A 21,702-nucleotide genomic window follows, 5' to 3' on the forward strand; every position below is an offset into this window, starting at 1 on the left:
AATGAGTGAGACTATGTTCCAATAAAAAGAAATAGGTGGCAGGATAGGTGTACCTTAGCTTGCCAAGCCCTCCTTTAGGAGATGACTCTGAAATTAGATATTGCTTATAAAAAATTTCTAATTTTTGGTTAAAAAGTATATATATGTTTATATATATTCAGTGTAAGATGGAGTGGGCTTGTTTGTTCAGGTTAGTTTTATAGTTGTTAGGATGTAACACACATTTCTAAAAATCTCATTTTACACTAATTTATACTAATTTATAATAATTACTGCACACCTAAATGGTAAACATAATAACTTTTCCTGAATATCTGAGTTTTAATGAATAAATGATGATGATGAAGTAGTGATGAAAGGTCGGCTAAAGGCTGTTTGAACGAACAGGAAAGCTTACAATTTGAGGATGTTTAAAATTATAACAAAATAAATGAGACAGTTATAAAAAAAACCCATTGTATTAATTTTACTCACTTCTTTTAGATTGCGAGTCTACAAGTTACTTCCTTGCCAAGAATGGGAAGAATTTTTCAGGGTTAAGAAATAGGCTAGGAACTATAAGTAAAACTAGCTTCCTTTTACCAGGCCTTGTACAGAGAAGGAAGGATGAAGCGCCTGCCCTGTAAAATTGCAAAGTTATAGAGGTCAAAGAAAGGTCAGGTAGGAGAGAGCCTGGAACTAACGAAATGTTGAAAAAGCAGAAGACCTCAAATCCATTCTAAAGTAGGCCAAGGGCTGTGATGTTCCATATAAAATGGATCAAGAGGCAGAGGTGAATCATCCAAAGTAAGATCTGAGTAACTAGAGTTCACAACCTTTGTAGTCTGAACTAGAATCGTATTAGCTAGCACTATCCATCATCCATCCATCTGTCTTACATCCCTTTCCCATTTTTTTCTGTAGCTATTCCAAATCTTCACTTTGCATTTTAGTTTTCAGTGGACTTCACTTCCAGTTTCATGAAAGGTCATCATGAGAGTACTTCCTGCTTCTTCCCTCCTCCTTTCATGATTACGAACTTAAATTTACATCCACTTTCATCATACCACCCATTTCTTTTATCTCAGAATAAAGTGTTCTTCTCCCAATTTTACTTCCTTTGTTGTAGATCCACCGCCCCCCCTTCCCACCGCACCTCCCCTTTTCATGTACCTTCAGCCTTTCCTTTTATATCCAATATTCTTGTTAGGATATTTTTTAAACATTCAAGTTTCTCCTGTGTTAGAGAAAAAAATCCTCATGCCCAGATCTCTCCATAGCTAAATATCTTATAAGACTAGAGAAGAGATAGTCCCTGTTTCACAGTGACTGTAGGTGCTACCACATGTGTCGTGTGTTCACTCCTACACTACAATTTTTCTCCTTGAATTGCCTGCAGAACTCTTAATTACAAAATTTAACTTTCATTTTCAATCCATTATTTGAAACTTTCATATTCAATCCATTATCATTCCTTTTCGAAATGCCTTTCTTTCTTAATTTCTCTGGCATCACTCCCTCCTGTCCAGCTTTCTGATCACTATTTCTCACTTGTAGAATCCTGTTTCATAAGCTACTACTTTGAGTAGCAGAAGTCTGGCCAAAAATTTCTGAGTCTGTCTAGCCTGTCTTGAGCCTCTGTCCTGAGAATCTAACTTTTGGTTTTCATTTGTATTTCCTGTTGCTTACTGGGAGTTTTTACTTCAGTGTCCCACAGGTATTTGCAGTTTAGCACATCTTAAATTGACTTCATTATTTCCCACTTCCCACCGACCTGTACCTTCTCTTGGGTTCCCTATCATGGTGAACGGTGTTTCATCCAGCCAGTAACTCAAATGAGAAACCTGGCATCACCTTCGGTTCTTCCTTCTCCCCCAGTAACTCCAGCCAGTCAAGGATAAAAAATAATGGTTGACATTTATTGTGTTTATGATCGTGTGCTCAGTAAATGGGAGGCACTGCAACAAGTGCTTGTTAATAGTAACTCATTTAGTCTTCACAGGAACACTAAAGAGAGGAATTATTAACCTTATTTTAAAGATGGGGAATTAAATTTCCAGGTAGCCTAAAGTAGTCCTGTAAATAATAGAGCCATGTTTAAACACCCTGTGGAATGAAAGTTAGCTTTGCAAGTCTTTCACTCTCACCATACCAAACTATTAACCATTTCCTGCATTCTCCATTGTGTGTTGCTTCTGCACATATTGTATTTGTTTAGAACTCTAAATTAGTCATACTCAGTTTTAGCTCAGGTGTTGACTCTTCTTTAAAATCTCTCCCCTTCTACAAATCGAATGGCTCTTTTTGTCTTCCAGGTAATGCTGTTTACAGAACTTTACTTAGCACACTGTGTGACTAGACACATCTTTGAGGACAACATTGATTCTTGCTTACTTCTCTGTCTCCCATATATAATGCCGGATATAGGAAATTCATACTGTAAATTTTGGTGAAGTAAAATAATGGAAAGAAAGTTAAGAAAATTATAAAATAAAGAACTTTAGAGTATAAAGGGTGAATGTAATATATGTTTTTTTCTAAATGAGAGATATAGCATTTCCTCAGTGAAGAAAGCTTTCTCTTTGAAATTCTAACCCTTATTTCTTAAATAACACTGGTAAAGTTATTTGGAATACACACAGTTCCCCAGCAATTTCTGTAAGTAATTTGTTGTATCATTTTGTGTTTCTGAAAGAAACATAAAAAATGCTTGGTAAGTGATTGAAATATGGTGAGGTTTAGTATTTTCTTTCAGATTTTGGGTTTGGCTTAAGAACTTTTGACTCCAGATAAAGAACTGATAGTTACTCCAACCAAGCTCACACAGCTTAAAATTCTTTAGGAATTAGAGATTTCTTGGCTAGGTATAGAATGAGAAATAAAAGGCAGCTCAGATGTGTGAAGAAGGAATAGATTAGTACCAGCTAGTTCATCCTGTCTCCTACTGAGTCAGTCAGACACAGAAACAAATAGCCAGCTGGTTCTTAATGTAGGACTTTAATATAATTTCCTATTCTGACAAGCAGAGAGCTTTCTGCTTAGAGCAAAATCAGTTGGCAGTGATGCTACTGTATTAAATTGCAGGAGTTCTGTCATAAAAACATGTCTGAAATGTGGGAATATATGTGAGGGAAAGGAAATACAGGAATTAATATGGTAAGGAATGAAGATTTCAAGAACGTGGAGTCTAGTATGTAGTACAGAGATTCAGTTTGGAGTCAGCCAAACCAAGGCTAGAGTAAAAACAATAAACAACATGAAATGAAAAAAGAGCTGCTAATCTGTTTGGTCTCTCTCTTAAATAAACAAAGGTAATTTATATGAAACTTTTGACAGTGGCTTATTCAGTGCTTTTATTTGTGGTTCAAAAGTAAGAGCATAGTCACTTAAATTGCCAGAATCATTGAATTAATTTGAATCTTAAATTTGAAATGTATTCCATTCCTGAATAAATGAAAATAATTAAGGTATATGATGATTTATTCACTTTACAAGTTTCTGTTAAATACAAATATATTGCTAGAAAGTACATTTCCAGACTACAAAATCTAGATATAAATAGTGGAAGTCTGAGTTCTCTAGTGAATTATAAAGGGAGGAGTGATTAAGAACTCATAGGAAGAGGGTAATACCAAGCAGAAATGCACACAAACCTGTAATTCTTCAGTCTCATTCTTCCCTCCACCTCCTGAGTCTGCTTGTATGTTATTGTTTTTTTCTCTGTTTTGGATTGGGGATGGGTCTAGATTTAGGTGTTTTACTTAGAAGGAAGGAAGAGTTGAAGTAGAAGATGAAAAGAATTTTTTAAAATCTCATCTGTAGCGAAGCTTTCTTTTCTGTACTAGATAGTGGCTAACATTTATTGATCATTTGGTATGTGCCAGACACCTGATTCTCATAAAAACTTTATAAGGGTAGATTTTATTTTCATTTCCATTTTGGGAAATTGAGGCTCAGAGGTCAAATAATTCTGGCTTCATACCCCTTGTAAGTGGCAAAGCTTGGCCCTCAAACCATCTCTGTTTAGCTACAGAGCTCGAACTCTTAACCACTAATAGGAACCACATGAGTACTTTTTTGTAGGATTCTTTATTCTTAGAAGGGAATTCTTTAGAACCAAAACAAAATAGTACCTTTTTATAACTAATCTTTTAGGATATGGAAATAGGTCTATTATAATGAGCCTTTCTTTGTAACCATGTTTTCTCTAGTAATTTTTTCTTATTGAGCAATATCTCCCATTTCCATATTGATTTCAGAAAGGTACTGCAGTGGACTAGAACTTTATCTCAGGATAATAAAATCCACATTTAAGAATCCTAACATTTACTTTGGGAAACATTCTGGTTTTGTCATTGAGTTCTCTGTGTATTTTTCTACCTATTTTTAAATGGTCAACTGAATAGTCAGGTCTTAAAATTTTGGATTAGTATGTTAAGTGAGGTCATATATTAATTTTCATTATATTTGTGTGTCTCCTGGATTGATTCTTTGGGACTAAAATATTTATGTATTGATAGTTATACTCCCTACATCATTGTTTCAGTTTAAGCACAGGTAATGTTGATGAATTAACCAATTTTAATAGGTAGGAAAAAAACTACATAATCTCATTCAAGTGTTTTTACTTATTCTGTCTTTGCTACTTGAATAGTCATAGAAATTTAAAACTGTAAGGGATCTTAAGTTTATCTGATCCAGTCCTTTACTTGATAACCATGAAATCTTAAGTGTGTAAGTTCACTTCTCCTGGTTTTGTCCTTTTCCCTTTATACCACAGTATCTCATTTGCTAGTCCATTGCCACATCTTTGAAAATTGACATCAAGGAAAGTTGACCTTGTTAACTCTGTTATTTGCTCTGCTCACTTGTATTTTATATCCAGTTGACAAAAAAGCATTTTGAGCAAAGGGGTATTTTAGGGAAATTAATCTGTACAATACGTTTTAGGTATAAGGAGAGAATGACTTGGAAAGAATTTCATCATGAATTTATTTTCTCGGTCACATTTATATATGAAATAATAATTTGGCAATAAATACATTAGTTATGAGAAAAATAACTGTTAAAACCACAACAACAAAATCTGTAGGTCTATTAAAATTAAAAAAGACTGACAATACTAAATGTTGGTGACACTGTGGAGCAACTGAAACTCTCATATGTTGTTGGTAGAAGTGTAAAGTAATCAACTATTTGGGGGAAATGTTTGATGCTTTCTACTAAAGCCACATTTATCATACATCTACCTTATAACCCAGCAATTGCATTCCTAGGACTTCCCAAGAGGAATGAGTGCAGATGCTTACCACCCACCACAGGTGTGTACATAGTATCATGTTCATAGTAGCTCTCTTTATAGGAGCGCCAAATTGGAAACAACCTGAATTCCCAGTAGTAGAATGGATAAATAAATTTTGGTATTTTTATACAATGGAGTACTAAACTGTAATACAGAAGAACACACCAGTGCTACTACAGCACCATGGATGAATTTCACAAACACTACTGAGACAAAGAATGTAGACACAAAAGAATACATCATGATGCCATGTAAATGGAGTTTCAACAGCAGGTGAAACAAGTCATCATGATAGCAGACAGTGTGGTAGTTATCTGAGGGTTTGAGTGAGGGAAGGTGGATATTGACAGGGGAGAGGAACAAAGGAGCTTTCTCTGGTGCTAGAAATGTTCTGTATTTGATCTGGATGGTAGGTACATGAGGGTATACCATAATAAAGATTCATTGATCTGTATATATGTTAGGCATTTGCACTTTACTGTGTATATTTTTTTTTATTTTTTTTATTTTTTTCGCGGTACATGGGCTTTTCACTGTTGTGGCCTCTCCTGTTGCGGAGCACAGGCTCCGGACGCGCAGGCTCAGCGGCCATGGCTCACGGGCCCAGTCGCTCCGCGGCATGTGGGATCTTTCCGGACCGGGGCACGAACCTGTGTCCCCTGCATCAGCAGGCGGACTCTCAACCACTGCGCCACCAGGGAAGCCCTAGTGTGTATACTTTAAAAAGTAAAATGCATATATATAAAGAGAGATTGAGTAAAATAGGCACCATACTTAGTCATAATTTTTCAATTCAAAATGTGCCCTCTACAAGAAATAAATGAAAGACTTTGACAAAGGGGAATCAGGATACCTTCAGCTTTTTACAGGACTTCAAAGATCACAAGAGGCATAGGAGGGAAGACTTACCAGGGGTTCTCTGTATCTTCCTCGGGAGGAAAATCACGGTGGGTGTTTGAAAAGGAGCTTTAAATCAAGCGATTTGTCAAAGATTTTTAGTCCCTTGCCTGGCAGTACATGTGTGACAATGGCTACAACGTTCCCAGTGGGAGTATGGTGCATTTGAGATGGTAGAAAGACTAAGAATCACTGCTCTGGAGTATTTCTTCATTGCCATTAGATTTCCTTGTTGTGCCTGGTTTGTGACGGTCACTAAGCATTTGAGCTTGTATATCTCAGTAAAGTTCAATTATATCAACATTGTAGTTATTATAATTTCCTAAAGTTCAGTAAACTGTACTTTAGAGATTCTTCTATTTTGGTGGGAATGCAGGTTCTCAAACTAGTAGAAGAGAACAATTAACTCCTGAAATTCTGTTCCATGATTAACTTTGTTAGTATGAATTTAAATGTTCTCAGGTCAGTAGTATTTTTTTTTTTTTTTACAGTGAATGATAATGCTGATAGTTACGATTAGATTTCTTTTTCCTAATCAATTTTTGGAGGAATTCTTTTTTTAAAAGGAGCAAAGCATTTAGTGTATCTATTTTATTTTACCGTACAGTAGGTAATACAGCTAGGTAGATTAGCCCTTAATGGCACATGAGAAGCATCTTAAACTAGTCCCAGTTGAGTAAGATTGAGTGGAGAGAGTAAATAATAACTCCCATGGACCAAAACAGGGGGCCATCAGGATACGTCAGGGTCTTCTATAGTCTCAGGTGAATGCAACGGGGTTGTTCTTCAAAGAGAGTATCTTCTATACTCTCTGCCACTGATCTTACTGGACTGGAAATCATTATAATGAGGTGTTCGGATGTTAATGTTGATCTAAGTACTTCCCTGGCTTTGATCTGTGCTTAGGAAAGAAGAGGACAAGGAGAATGATAACCCTCTCAGCCCAGGGCCCTTATTACTTAGGACTTTCTATTCTTAGTACTGCTGGTGTGTACCTCCTCATATGTCCTTGATTTGGATTGCTCCCGTGAGAAGATTCTTTTCTGTCTCTGACACCAGTTGGACCCTACCTTCTATTCTTTTTAGTATGTCTCATCCTTATTAGGATAAGCAAAGAGTATTATTGCAATACAATTAGTGCAAGGAGTGTTAAGAAAATGTAGTAAAATAAGTAAAATTGCTGCTTGATAGAGGGAACAAATGTCACAAGAGCTATTTGGCTCTCATAGTAACCATTAAACAGTGTCTTTGCTGACACCTAGGAACTCATTGAAAGCCACTTAAGTAACCTATTAAGTTGAGAACTGAAATGTCTATAAAAGACATAATCTGATTTATGACTCACATATGGACAAGTGCTGTTTTTAGTGCTCAAAGAAAAAGTAGAATTCCTTCATGTAATCTAAAAAAATGGTACAAACAGGACAAATACTTGAAATAATATGTATTTTAAGTTATAAGTGAGAACAAGAGAGTGGGGAAACACAATGCTAATTTAAATGAAAGAACATGCTTGTAATGTAACAAGATATGTACCTTAGAATTAGGTGATGGTACACACATGTGATTATGAGGCACAGTAAAGAAGTTATAGGGATCAAACTGAGTATTTTGCTCTAAGTAATGAAATTGAAAAAATTACATTTGATAACCAAGACTTATATTTGACAGATCTATTACTAATTCTGAAGATGTCTAATACTCTTTTTTAACTTGTATATTAATGTATAAAAGATATTTGGGAAACATGTTTCCAGATTGTAAGCATATTTGATAAAAACTGATGGTGTTTTTGTTATACCAAATTACATTTTCCTTTTTTCGTTTGTTTTTTTCTCCCCCTAGGAAACTGACTGGACATTCTTTCCACATGGGCTATAGTATGGCAATTTTGAATGGCATTGTAGCTGCTCTTACTGTAGCTTGGTGCCTCATGTAAACCCACACTGAAGCAATATTCTTGACAAAACTTAGTCACGATTGCTTTGTAATAACAGGGAAGAACATCATTGCCTACTCAGAAGACCAAGAAACCTGCTGCTCGTTATGTGCTTCAGATACGTGTCATATCATCATCATTATGGAGGACTTTTTAAGCATCGTTCTAGAGCCTAGGCATTGGGAATATCTAAGTATTAAGTTTCAAGTAATGCTTAAAAGTGTAAGACGTTTACCTCATCTTTTTACTTTTGTGTGCATTGTCCTTATAAGTTGTAGAACACATTTTAATGGAACTCAAACCCGAAAACTTGGATGCAGAACATCCTGTATCAATGCCTGCCTTTTCATGTATATGTATATACTACATTTTTGCTAAGAAATACTGATAGTACTGTTTGAGATAGAAATATTTCTTATTTATTCATTATATTAGGAAAGCAAACAATGCCTACTACTTTGACATTTTACAGAAGCTACTTTTAAATCAGAATATTTAGTTTTCGATATATAGAAGGTGCATTTATATTTTTTAATGGGCTATGGTTCTTTATGTGTTTTTTTACATATTTTCCTACTATATCTTGAATTTGTATGTTTTTAAATTGTTACATCTAGGCAAATGTAAATGTTATTTTTTAGCTCGTGCAAACCTTAATACCTACCGTTTTTAATAAGTATTTTGTCTTTTAAGAAAAGCACACTGGCCTGAGTTTAAAACTAAGTAAACTTATTTTAAAAAAAAAACAACAAAAAAGTTTAATTATTTAAGCCATGAAAATATTCAGGAAATTTAAAGCTATTCACTATTTCCATTTTCACAATTCCAAATATTTATCATGGTGTATATATGATTACTTCAACAAAACTGATATTATCTTGTTTTTAATAAATATAAACCTGAAGTTTTTATGTTTAGAAATGCTTGAACTAGTTTGTTTTTAATCTCCAAAATTTGGTTACCAAAATAGAAAAGGTATTTTGATACAGTGTGTACATGTATAATTTTTTAATGTATAGTTTCCTTATTTTCCTATTTAAATGTTCTTTTGTAATTGTGCTGTTTTGTTTTTTCATAGTAATTAAGCCTTAATTGTTCCCACTTCCTTTCTAAATACCTGTTTAGAATAGTCATTTCAATTTTAGAAAGATGGACTATTTTAAATACTGTTTTCCCTGGCCACAGAAAAACCTACATTAGGATAGCATTGTGTAGCAAAACTGCTTATTCACGCCAAATGGGAAATGAGTATCTGCAGTGTGTTCCTGTTATCTGCTGATTGTTGTTACTGAGTAAATGATTTAATAATGTTTCTAAAAGTCTTAACATTTTTTTACTACTCAAAAACATTTTATTGGAAATGCCAAATGCTGCTCTAATTTAAATTATCTGAAGTGTTTAGATTAATATGGGGGGAGGTGTAAGATATACACACATACATATACACAAATCCCATGGCTTAAGTATTCCTTCCAGAGCGGTTGTCATATGAACCTATTTTCACTTCCTGCCTTCCTCACCCAACCTCCTCCTTTCCCCCTAACCTTGGCTCTAAAGGGCTCTTCTCTCCACCTCCCAAATCGTCCCCCCACCCCATCATCAAATTTGGATAGCTTCTTCCAGATCTTTCTGTCTTATGACTAAGAAAAATATAGTAGACCCTTTACATGTAAATATCTGTAAGACATTATATCTATATATAATATAGATATATATCTGTAAGATACTTCTTCCGGAACTCTGTTTCTTTTGGACTAGCACTCCTCTTTCTTGGGAAATTTCTCTCTCCAGTCTAACATAGAATCCAGATATGAACTATCCTGCTTCATTAGCAGAGTGATTGAGGATAAGTACCTAACCAAAGCTGGGCCAATTCTAGTTTCTTATCTTTTCTGGCCACAGTGATTTCAACAGGAATAGAGACATGACTTAAATTAGGCCAGTCCCTTCCCAGGATTTTTCAAGTTGAAATTAAGGTAAATTAAGCTGGGAAGATACAAGCCCAGGAGATGCTGGCAGCCAGGGTTTAGCCAAACTCAGTGGGAAAGAATAAGGCTGACACTGATGCTACTGATGACATTCCTCTAGTTCCTGAAGCCCAGTGGTGACCCTGCCATTCTTGAAATTTGGTTTTCTTACAGTTTTGAAAGCTGGAAGTCCAAGAATAGGGTGCCCGCATGGTTGGGTTCTAGTGAAGATGGCTGTCTTCTCATTGTATCCTACTTGGGTGGGGAGAGAGAGGGCTAGCTCTCTTCCTCTTAGAAAGATTCTAATCCCACCTTGGGGGCTTTACCATGCATAACCTAATTACCTCCCAAAGGCCCCACCTCCTAATACCATCCTGTGGGGAGTTAGTTTCAATAAATGAATTTGGTGGGATTTGGGGGGCACAAACGTGCAGTCCACAACAATATCCAGTACCAAAAGTGGGGTCTTTGAAAAGATAAGATAGACTTGGACTTCCCTGGTGGCACAGTGGTTAAGAATCTACCTGCCAGTGCAGAAGACATGGGTTCGAGCCCTGGTCTGGGAAGATCCCACATGCTGCGGAGCAACTAAGTCCCTGCACCACAACTACGGAGCATGAGCTCTAGAGCCCACGAGCCACAACTACTGAACCCGTGTGCCACAGCTACTGAAGCCTGTGTGCCGAGAGCCTGTGCTCTGCAACGAGAAGCCACTGCATTGAGAAGCCCGCGCACCACAACGTAGTGTAGCCCCTGCTCGCCGCAACTAGAGAAAGCCCACGTTCAGCATCGAAGACCCAACACAGCCAAAAATAAAAATAAATTTAAAAAAATTTTTTTCAGGTTCTAAAACACCAAGATAATTACTTATTTAAAAAAAAAAGACAGACTTCCAGTAAAACATCTTAAAAGAAATTTTTCCATATTTTTCCATTTTTCCATTTCTGTTTACTTCATTATATCAGGACCCTATGTTGCAAGCAACATATACCATCTGACTAACTTAAGGAAAAGGAATTTATTGGAAGGATATCCAGTGACCCTCAGAACTGGTAGGCAGGAATCAAAAAACTATTAGAGGGTCAAGGAGGAGGAAGCAAGGGGACTATTTGTTAGTGGAAAAGCCTGGTCAGGATGATAAAATGAATCCTTGTCATTTGTTATTGTTCCTTGCAAGATCAGCTCAAGGTTCAGACAGCATCAAAAGTCAGTTGTTGGATAAAAATATACACTACATCCAGAAAGACCCCAACTTTATTTTTTTTAATTAATTAATTTTCATTGATGTATAGTTGATTTACAATATTAGCTTCAGATATAAAACATAGTGATTCAAAATTTTTTATAGATTATACTCCATTTAAAGTTATGAAATACTGGCTGTATTCCCTGTGCTGCACAATATATCCTTGTGGCTTATTTTATACAAAGTAATTTGCACCTCTTAATCCCCTACTCCTATCCCTATCTTGCCACTCCCTGCTACCCTCTCCCCGTTGGTAACCACTAGTTCTCTGTACCTATGAGTCTTCTTCCTGTTATATTCATTTGTTTTAGATTCCACAAATAAATGATAACATACAGTATTTGTCTTTCTTCGTGTGAGTTATTTCACTAAACATAATACCCTCCAGGTCCATCCATGTTGCAAATGGCAATATTCCATTCCTTTTTGTGGCTGAGTATTCCACTTATATATATATATATATATATATATATATATATATATATATATATATATATATATATGTAAAACACTTCTTTATCCATTCATCCATTGATGGACACCTGGGTTGCTTCCATATCTTGGCAATTGTAAATAATGCTACTGTGAACATTAGGGTGCATTTACCTTTTTGAATTAGTGTTTTTGTTTTCTTTGCATATATACCCAGGAATGGAATTGCTGAATCATATATGGTAGTTTTAGTTTTTCGAGAAACCACTGTACTGTTTTCCACAGTGGCTGTACCAGTTTACATTCCCACCAACAGTGTACTAGGATTCCCTTTTCTCTACACCCTTGTCAATATTTGTTATTTGTGTTCTTTTTGATGGTAGTCATTCTGACAGGTGTGAGGTGATATCTCGTAGTTTTGATTTGTATTTCTCTAATGATTAGCAATAATAAGCATCCTTTCATGTGCCTGTTGGCCATCTGTATATCTTTTTTGGAAAAATGTCTATTCAGTTCTTCTGCCCCCCCTTTTAAGATTTTTATTGGAGTATAATTGCTTTACTGAGTTGTGTTTCTGCTGTGTAACAAAGTGAATCAGCCATATGTATACATATATCCCCATATCCACTCCCTCTTGCATCTCCCTCCCACCCTCCCTATCCCACCTCTAGGTGGTCACAAAGCACTGAGCTGATCTCCCTGTGCTATGCAGCTGTTTCCCACTACCTATCTGTTTTACATTTGGTAGTGTATATATGTCAGTGCTACTCTCTCACTTCATCCTAGTTTACCCTTACCCCTCCCCGTGTCCTCAAGTCCATTCTCTACATCTGCATCTTTATTCCTGTCCTGCCCCTAGGTTCATCAGAATCATTTTTTTTTTTTTAGATTCCATATATATGTGTTAACATACGGTACTTGTTTTTCTCTTTCTGACTTAACTTCACTCTGTATGACAAAGACCCCAACTTTAAATGTTGTGTCTCAACTGGCTTCATACCAGTCTTCAATAGATTATCCCAATGTTCAGATACAGCAGCTAATGGGAATTCCCTGGCAGTCCAGTGGTTAGGACTCAGTGCTTTCACTGCTGGGGCCCAGGTTCGATCCCTGGTAGGGGAACTAAAAAACAACCAGCAGCTGATAAGCGATAGGTTAACAAAATAAGAATTAAGTACATTATCTGACCTCTTCTGTGTAGTAAGTTCTTTTGACTAGAGCAGTGTTGTGTGAGAATCCATGATAATGTATACACTATTAAGTAAATCCATAAATGATGGTGCTGCTAGAAGTATCATAGACAAGAAAAAATCTAAGACCATAATATGTCTACCAATGAGGACAAAACTGCTAAAATGTTACCCCTTCTAATGCAGTTAGTTGGCTACCAGGTTACAGGGCTGACCCCCCAGTATATGATACCATAAAAGGGCTCTTGGTAAAGTGGGGGTACGGGAGTGAAGATGGGGAGGGGATGTGAGAGTAGCCAGGAAAGCCTCTGAAAGTGCAGCTCTATCTGTAGACTCCATCCTTGCACTTTGTTTATCCTCCCATTAAGCACTGGCTTGACAGAAGGAGACTAACATTTACAGAATATGTTATCTTGTCTACCTGATTATTCAGAGCTTCTTTCACAGTGAGGGCTTTGCTGTGAGCATTAACATAGCTCAGACGTATTCTCACATTCTGGATCCATTTTAAGAGATCCATCTGTATACCCCTTCCCAACCTTTCTTAAGTTGGCACCAGTTCTTTTCTAAGCCCCTGACAATCCAGCCAAACTGCTAGTTCATGCTCCATGAATATGCATAATCCTTATTTCATAGCATATCTCTTCAGGCCAAGGAGACAACAATATGAACTGCTTGAAGTTCTACTCCCTAGGAGGATTTTCCTCCCCTGTTCTTCACTGCCACCCATTAACAGGGGATTTAATGCCCTCTACCACCTCATTTTTGACTGGTAGTAACATAATATCCAAACCACCTATGAGTCAAGCTTGGGTTTTTTTCCGAATCAGTCAGTTATCCATAAGGAACTCTCATGAGGCCATAGTTTTTTGGGGGTTTTTTCGTTTTTTTTTTTGCGGTACGCGGGCCTCTCACTCTTGTGGCCTCTCCCGTTGCGGAGCACAGGCTCCGGATGCGCAGGCTCAGCGGCCATGGCTCACGGGCCCAGCCGCTCCGCGGCATGTGGGATCTTCCCAGACCGGGGCACGAGCCCGTGTCCCCTGCATCGGCAGGCAGACTCTCAACCACTGCACCACCAGGGAAGCCCGAGGCCATAGTTTTGAGTTGAATGAAAAGAGGCAGTGTGACAGGAGAATGCATACTGGGAATGTGATCATACAACTACTCAGGCCTTTAGGACTAGTTCTCCTGAATGATGGAATTCAAAATATGGCCTAAGGCAGTAGTTCTCAACTGAGGGCAATTTTGCCTTCCAGGGGCAAAATTTAGCAATTTAGCTAAATATTTAGCAGTGTTTAGAGACATTTTTTATTGTCATAATTGGGGGATGCCACTGGCAGCTAGTTGATAGAGGCCAGAGATGCTGCTGAACATCTGTAATGCCTGGGACAGCTCCCCACTAGAAAGAATAATCAGCCAAAATGTCAGTAGTGCCGAGGCTGAGAAACCATGATCTATATTCATGACTAAGTGAATTAGATAATATCCTATTCAGAATGGATAGCTGGAGTCATAGGGTATTTGGAGTTCAAGATCAGGTGTTCATTCTCCAAAAAGGACAAATACAAAGAGCCTATTTCTCAGAAGCAAGTTATTAGCCTAAGAGAACTTGTCTCTGTGCCAGAACCCTGTGGACCTCTGATTGGCAAGGTCTGTCACAGACACCAGTCATTAACTACTATGGCCTTGTATATTATTAAAGATTCCCCACATGATACTACTCCTGGTCAAAGAATTCAGTTCATAAAAAAACCTACCCACAAAACATTTTCTTCCTATCTCCATATGCTGCCTGTTGTGCTCAAGGGAGAAATGCTTCCACAGATGTTATGTACAACAATGCTATTGTTGAATTGGAAGCTGAGAACATATTTGGCCATTTAAAATTCCTTAAGCACTAGGCACACAGGCAAAATGGATGTTAAGGTACTGACTGGAGTGACTGAGAACCCACCAAGGGGAAACTGAGTTACTGCTACACAACGGGAGCCAGGAGGAGTATGGACAAAACCCCAAAGGCCCCGAGTTGCTTCCTTGTTAGACTCTCATATTAAGTTAGTGGAATATCACAACAGCCTTACACAGGCAGAGCCTCAAATCCCTCAAGAATGAGGTTTTGGTCACGCCACTGGATTGAAAACCTACACGTGTTGAGAGTTCTGGATGAAAGCAAGGGAACATGAAATAGATATTAGACAAAGTAATACCAGCTAGGTATTATTTTGGGTCTCACAACCAGTTTCAGAAACAAAAAGCTAGAGCCTTCACCCGTATTTCTTTCTTTCCTGTGGCATGCGTGTCTTTTAACTAACTTCCTTTTTATTTTTTTCTTTGTTTCTCCCATTATTGTATGAAAGATTTTGACAATGGCTGTAACTACAATGCAGGGCATTGTTTGCAGAATATATTGTGATGGGATTGCTGTAGGATTGGGGAGGAATGGACATTCCCTGCTATCCTGGATATGGAACTAAATATAGTAACCTGTGAGACTTTTAATTGTCTTCCTGTGAAGAAAGATCAGTGCATTCTGAATTGAACGAGCAATGGTTGTACATTATGGTAGATGAGATAATTTTTTGAAGTGTAATCATGTGAAGTAGTAAGTATGTGTATATTGGGCAGGAAGGAGTGGACTTTAGTGGGTATTTTGTCATTTATTGACTACTAAACCCCAAAACCCATTTTTATTTTGGGAGAATGTGAGTGTCTGTTAGAAGGCAAGCCTCCGTGTTGCATTAGAAAAGGCTAAGAGAGTAGATATTTTCTTTCTCCCAAACTGATTGCTAATATGTAACCTTGGTGTCACCAATTGTACTGCTCCTGCCTGAGTTTTGAGTTGTGAATGGATGGCACCATAACTAACAGAAAACTTAGAATTCATTCATAGTTGTGCCATTCTGTGGCATTGGCAATGGTTTCTAGCAGCGTTCTACTGTGATTGGGCCAGTAATAGATTCCTAATCAGGCTGTTTTAATGCATGACTTTTGCTGTCTCTGCTACCAGGCTTTCCTTGGTTTCTGTCATTTTATGATCCTGGTTTTCTGATATTTTCTTCAATTCTGTGAGCGACTCCCAACCTTATAATAAAATTATTTTCTTCCTAGCCAGCTAAAATTAGATTCTGATGTTTAAAATCAGATTCTGATGTTTAAAATCAAGTACTGAGAATTCATATATCAACTTTACATCACTGCCTGTCCATGAAGCTTCTTGAAAAAACTTTATTCCACCATGATTTCAGCCACCTAGACTCATTTCTTTTACTAATTTAAAAAATTATCATATGCTATCCAGCCTTATTATTTTATAATGACTCATCTTCCTCTACCATCTTCCTCTAAAAAGAGTCTTTTAGACTCTTTTCAAATGTATACAGTACTTAGGCTGAAGCTTACATACAGCAGGTGCTCAGTAATTGTGTATGACTTTTTTTTTTTCCTTTTTTGCAGTACACAGGCCTCTCACTATTGTGGCCTCTCCCGTTGTGGAGCACAGGCTCCAGATGTGCAGGCTCAGCGGCCATGGCTCACAGGCCTAGCCGCTCCGCGGCATGTGGGATCTCCCCGGACCGGGGCACGAACCCGTGTCCCCTGCATCGGCAGGCGGACTCTCACCCACTGCGCCACCAGGGAAGCCCTGTATGACATGTTTTGAACACAATTTGTACATAGAATTACAAAGTGGTAAAGGAAAAAAAAAATTTTAATTTTGGAAGAAATGACTTCAGATCTTACATATCTTATAAATACATAAATTGACAATAAGAAAACTTACTACAAACAAATAAGTGTTCCTTATACTAGTACAAATATCTTTTTATACAAGGCTAAAATTTTTTCAGAAATACAAAGGAATGTAATAGGAATGTATAAATAGCGTGAGATTTGAAATAAAACATACCCTTGGATTTCCTTTAGGTCTAACCATTTGCAGTGACATAGGACTGAGCAGACAAGTGGTATAATTAAAGGAAAATCAGAATGCAATTAGATTTTCGTAAATTCATGTATCAGAACCAGCCTCCACAGTAAATTAGTCTTAAATATTAAGTCACTGGGATAAAGACCTGAATTGTACAGAACTACAGGTCACTTCTCTGAGTAAAGAAGTAGCCATCAACATAAGATGGTTAGTCAACCATCAGTGCTTAGAATGATAATGTTTTTACTTATAATCTGAAAAAGTTGTATACAAAAAAACACCCAAATTTATGACACTAAACTCCCCTAGATACTGGAATTTGGAAAAACTACAAGAATATCCCAGAAAGATGTACAAGTGGGCAGAAAAATGACAGATGTTTAACAGTGGACACCCTGGTAACATGGCAGGGGTGGGGGGGAATCCAATGTGTTCATAAAGGACCACGAGGAAAAGTGTTAGAAACAAATCGAAATACATACATTGAGCTAAAGTAGCCTCTGCTACTCAAGAAAAAGAAATGTTTCAAACCCATGCTGAAAAGATGGACCAAAGTTTTAAGTTGAAGAGCATGTTTTGGGAGGGGAGGGGTCTGGGGGGGAGTAGTCACTAGTGGTTTATTAAAACATCATAAAAGAAATGAATAGAATTAAAATGGACATGGGCAAATTCCCAATATATATATGAAATAATAAAGGATCCTTAGAGCTTGTAAGTGGTAGTGTTAGAAGAAAAATCCTCAGTGCATTGCAAAGTTATGATAGTTTCTACCTATAGTTAGTATGGCCTAAAAATCTAGATAGCTTTGATAAAAGTTTATAAAACCACAAAAGATGAATACTGCAGTTTTTGAAGGTGGAATACTTCAGAGATATAATTAATCTTGTGGGGAAAAAAGGGTTCTGGAAAGTGAGAGCTGTTTTGTGTTACCACTGTGAGAGAGCATTAAACTGAATGAAAATCACTGCCATTTACCCTAACAGCCTTTTCTTTGCAACAAAACTTAATAAAACACAGTTTCCTTGCCACCTCTTCCAGCAACATACTCCCTGTTCCTCCCCATATTCCCAGAAATTGGCACCGTTTTACAGCTGCTTATATGAAACTAACTGCTGAGATGGGCCCATCCTGGACTCAGTGAACTCATATTTTCCTTCTCTTTAGAGAAGACTGCAAGACCAGCCAGTTAGTGGCTTTGGGTCAGCTCTAGAAAGGACCTGGATATTCAGTTTATACTGTGATATGTCAGGAAAGATATGAATTCCTAAGAGCAATTCAAACTTAAAATCCTGACTCCCTCCAGACTTTTGTAGATGTTGGCTTTGCTGCTGAAAGCTTAGCCTTTTGTTGTTGTTGTTGTTGTGTAATATCTTTATTGTAGTCTCTTACGCAATTATCCTAGTTTTTCTGTTGTTGTTAGTACATTTTTTTTAACATCTTTATTGGAGTATAATTGCTTTACAATGGTGTGTTAGTTTCTGCTTTATAACAAAGTGAATCAGCTATACATATACTTATATCCCCAAATCTCCTCCCTCTTGCATCTCCCTCCCACCCGCCCTATCCCTCCCTTCTATGTGGTAAAAAAGCACGCAGCTGATCTCCTTGTGCTATGCAGCTGCTTCCCACTAGCTATCTATTTTACATTTGATAGTGTATATATGTTAATGCTACTCTCTCAGTTCGTCCCAGCTTACACTTCCCCCTTCCCATGTCTCAAGTCCATTCTCTACGTCTGTGTCTTTATGCCTGTCCTGCCTCTAGGTTCTTCATAACCTTTTTTTTTTTTTTTGATTCCATATATATGTGTTAGCATACGGTATTTATTTTTCTCTTTCTGACTTCCTTCACTCTGTATGATGGTCTCTAGGTCCATCCACCTCACTACAAATAACTCAACTCCGTTTCTTTTTCTGGCTGAGTAGTATTCCATTGTATATATGTGCCACATCTTCCTTATCCATTCATCTGTCGATGAACACTTAGGTTGCTTACATGTCCTGGCTATTGTAAATACTACTGCAATGAACATTGGGGTGCATGACTCTTTTTGAATTATGGTTTTCTCAGGCTATATGCCCAGTAGTGGGATTGCTGGGTCGTATGGTAGCTCTATTTCTAGTTTTCTAAGGAACCTCCATACTGTTCTCCATAATGGCTGTACCAATTTACATTCCCATCAACAGTGCAAGAAGGTTCCCTTTTCTCCACACCCTCTCCAGCATTTATTATTTATAGATTTTTTGATGATGGCCATTCTGACTGGTATGAGGTGATACTTCACTGTAGTTTTGATTTGCATTTCTCTAACGATTAGTGATGTTGAGCATCCTTACATATCTTTCTTGGCAATCTGTACATCTTCTTTGGAGAAATGTCTATTTAGGTCTTCTGCCCATTTTTGGATTGTGTTGTTGGTCTTTTTGATATTGAGCTGCATGAGCTCCTTGTAAATTTTGGAGATTAATCCTTTGTCAGCTGCTTCATTTGCAAATAATGTCTCTCATTCTGAACGTTGTCTTTTCGTCTTCCTTATGGTTTCCTTTGCTGTGCAAAAGCTTTTAAGATTCATTAGAACCCATTTGTTTATTTTTGTTTTTATTTCCATTTCTCTAGGAGGTGGGTCAAAAAGGATCTTGCTGTGATTTCTGTCATAGAGTGTTCTGTCTATGTTTTCCTCTAAGAGTTTTATAGTGTCTGGCCTTAGATTTAGGTTTTTAATCCATTTTGAGTTTACTTTTGTGTACGGTGTTAGGGAGTATTCTAATTTCATTCTTTTACATGTAGCTGTCCAGTTTTCCCAGCACCACTTATTGAAGAGCCTGTCTTTTTTCCATTGTATATTCTTGCCTCCTTTATCAAATATCAGGTGACCAGGACTTCGCTGGTGGCGCAGTGTTTGGGGGTCCACCTGCCGATGCAGGGGACGCGGGTTGATGCCCCGTTACGGGAGGATCCCGCGTGCCAGGGAGTGGCTGAGCCCGTGAGCCATGGCAGCTGGGCCTGCATGTCCGGAGCCTGTGCTCCGCAGTGGGAGAGGCTGCGGCAGTGAGAGGCCTGCGTACCGCAAAAAAAAAAAAAAAGTCAGGTGACCATATGCAAGTGGGTTTATCTCTGGGCTTGCTATCCTGTTCCATTGATCTATATTTCTGATTTCGTGCCAGCACCATACTGTTTTGATTACTATAGCTTTGTAGTATAATCTGAAGTCAGGGAGCCTGATTCCTCCATCTCCGTTTTTCTTTCTCTAGATTGCTTTGGCTATTCGGGGTCTTTTGTGTTTCCATACAAATTCTGAAATTTTTTGTTCTAGTTCTGTGAAAAATGCCATTGGTAGTTTGATAGGGATTGCATTGAATCTGTAGGTTGCTTTGGGTAGTAGAGTCATTTTCACAATGTTGATTCTTCCAATCCAAGAACATGGTATATCTCTCCATCTGTTTCTTTCATCTTCAATTTCTTTCATCAACTTCTTATAGTTTTCTGCATACAGATCTTTTGTCTCCTTAGGTAGGTTTATTCCTAGGTATTTTATTCTTTTTGTGTCAGTGGTAAATGGGAGAGTTTCCTTATTTTCCCTTTCAGATTCTTCATCATTAGTGTATAGGAATGCAAGAGATTTCTGTGCATGAATTTTCTATCCTGCTACTTTACCAAATTCATTGATTGGCTCCAGTAGTTTTCTGGTAGCATCTTTAGGATTCTCTATGTATAGTATCATGTCATCTTCAAAGAGTGACAGTTTTACTTCTCCTTTTCCGATTTGGATTCCTTTTATTCTTTTTCTTCTCTGATTGCTGTGGCTAAAACTTCCAAAACTATATTGAATAATAGTGGTGAAAGTAGCCAACCTTGTCTTGTTCCTGATCTTAGAGGAAATGGTTTCAGTTTTTCACCATTGAGAACGATGTTGGCTGTGGGTTTGTCATATATTGCTTTTATTATGTTGAGGTAAGTTCCCTCTATGCCTGCTTTCTGGAGGGTTTTTATATAAATGGGTGTTGAATTTTGTTGAAAGGTTTTTCTTCATCTTATTGAGATGATCATATGGTTTTTATCCTTCAATTTGTTAATATGGTTTATCACATTGATTGATTTGCATATATTGAAGAATCCTTGCATTCCTGGGATAAACCCCACTTGAACATGGTGTATTATCCTTTTAATGTGCTGTTGGATTCTGTTTGCCAGTATTTTGTTGAGGATTTTTGCATCTATGTTCATCAGTGATATTGGCCTGTAGTTTTCTTTCTTTGTGACATCTTTGTCTGATTTTGGTATCAGGGTGATGGTGGCCTTGTAGAATGAGTTTGGGAGTGTTCCTCCCTCAGCTATATTTTGGAAGAGTTTGAGAAGGATAGGTTTTATCTCTTCTCTTAAATGTTTGATAGAATTCGCCTGTGAAGCTATCTGGTCCTGGGCTTTCGTTTGTTGGAAGATTTTAATCACAGTCTCAATTTCAGTGCTTGTGATTGGTCTGTTTATATTTTCTATTTCTTCCTGGTTCAGTCTCGGAAGGTTGTGCATTTCTAAGAATTTGTCCATTTCTTCCAGGTTGTCCATTTTATTGGCATAGAGTTGCTTGTAGTAATCCCTCATGATCCTTTGTATTTCTGCGGTGTCAGTTGTCACTTCTCCTTTTTTATTTCTAATTCTATTGATTTGAGTCTTCTCCCTCCCTTTATTTCTTGATGAGTCTGGCTAATGGTTTATCAAGTTCACCTTCTCAAAGAACCAGCTTTTAGTGTTGTTGACCTTTGCTCGTTTCCTTCATTTCTTTTTCATTTATTTCTGACCTGATCTTTATGACTTCTTTCCTTCTGCT

At 37.4% G+C, this 21,702-nt stretch overlaps 1 protein-coding gene across 2 annotated transcripts in view; it reads left to right on the forward strand.

Moving 5' to 3' along the window:
• ARL6IP6 (ARF like GTPase 6 interacting protein 6) overlaps window positions 1-9,168 on the forward strand; it is a 44,156-nt gene extending 34,988 nt beyond the window's left edge. For both annotated transcript variants that reach the window (XM_082840755.1, XM_082840754.1), the window contains exon 4: window positions 8,024-9,168. In XM_082840755.1, coding sequence (XP_082696881.1) covers window positions 8,024-8,117 — 94 coding nt within the window. In that variant the 3' untranslated portion in view covers window positions 8,118-9,168. The remainder of the gene's footprint in view (window positions 1-8,023) is intronic.
• Window positions 9,169-21,702: the final 12,534 nt, after the last annotated feature.

The sequence above is a fragment of the Leucopleurus acutus genome (genome assembly GCF_964270905.1).
Source record: "Leucopleurus acutus genome assembly, chromosome: 6".
Taxonomy (NCBI): Eukaryota; Metazoa; Chordata; class Mammalia; order Artiodactyla; family Delphinidae; genus Leucopleurus; species Leucopleurus acutus.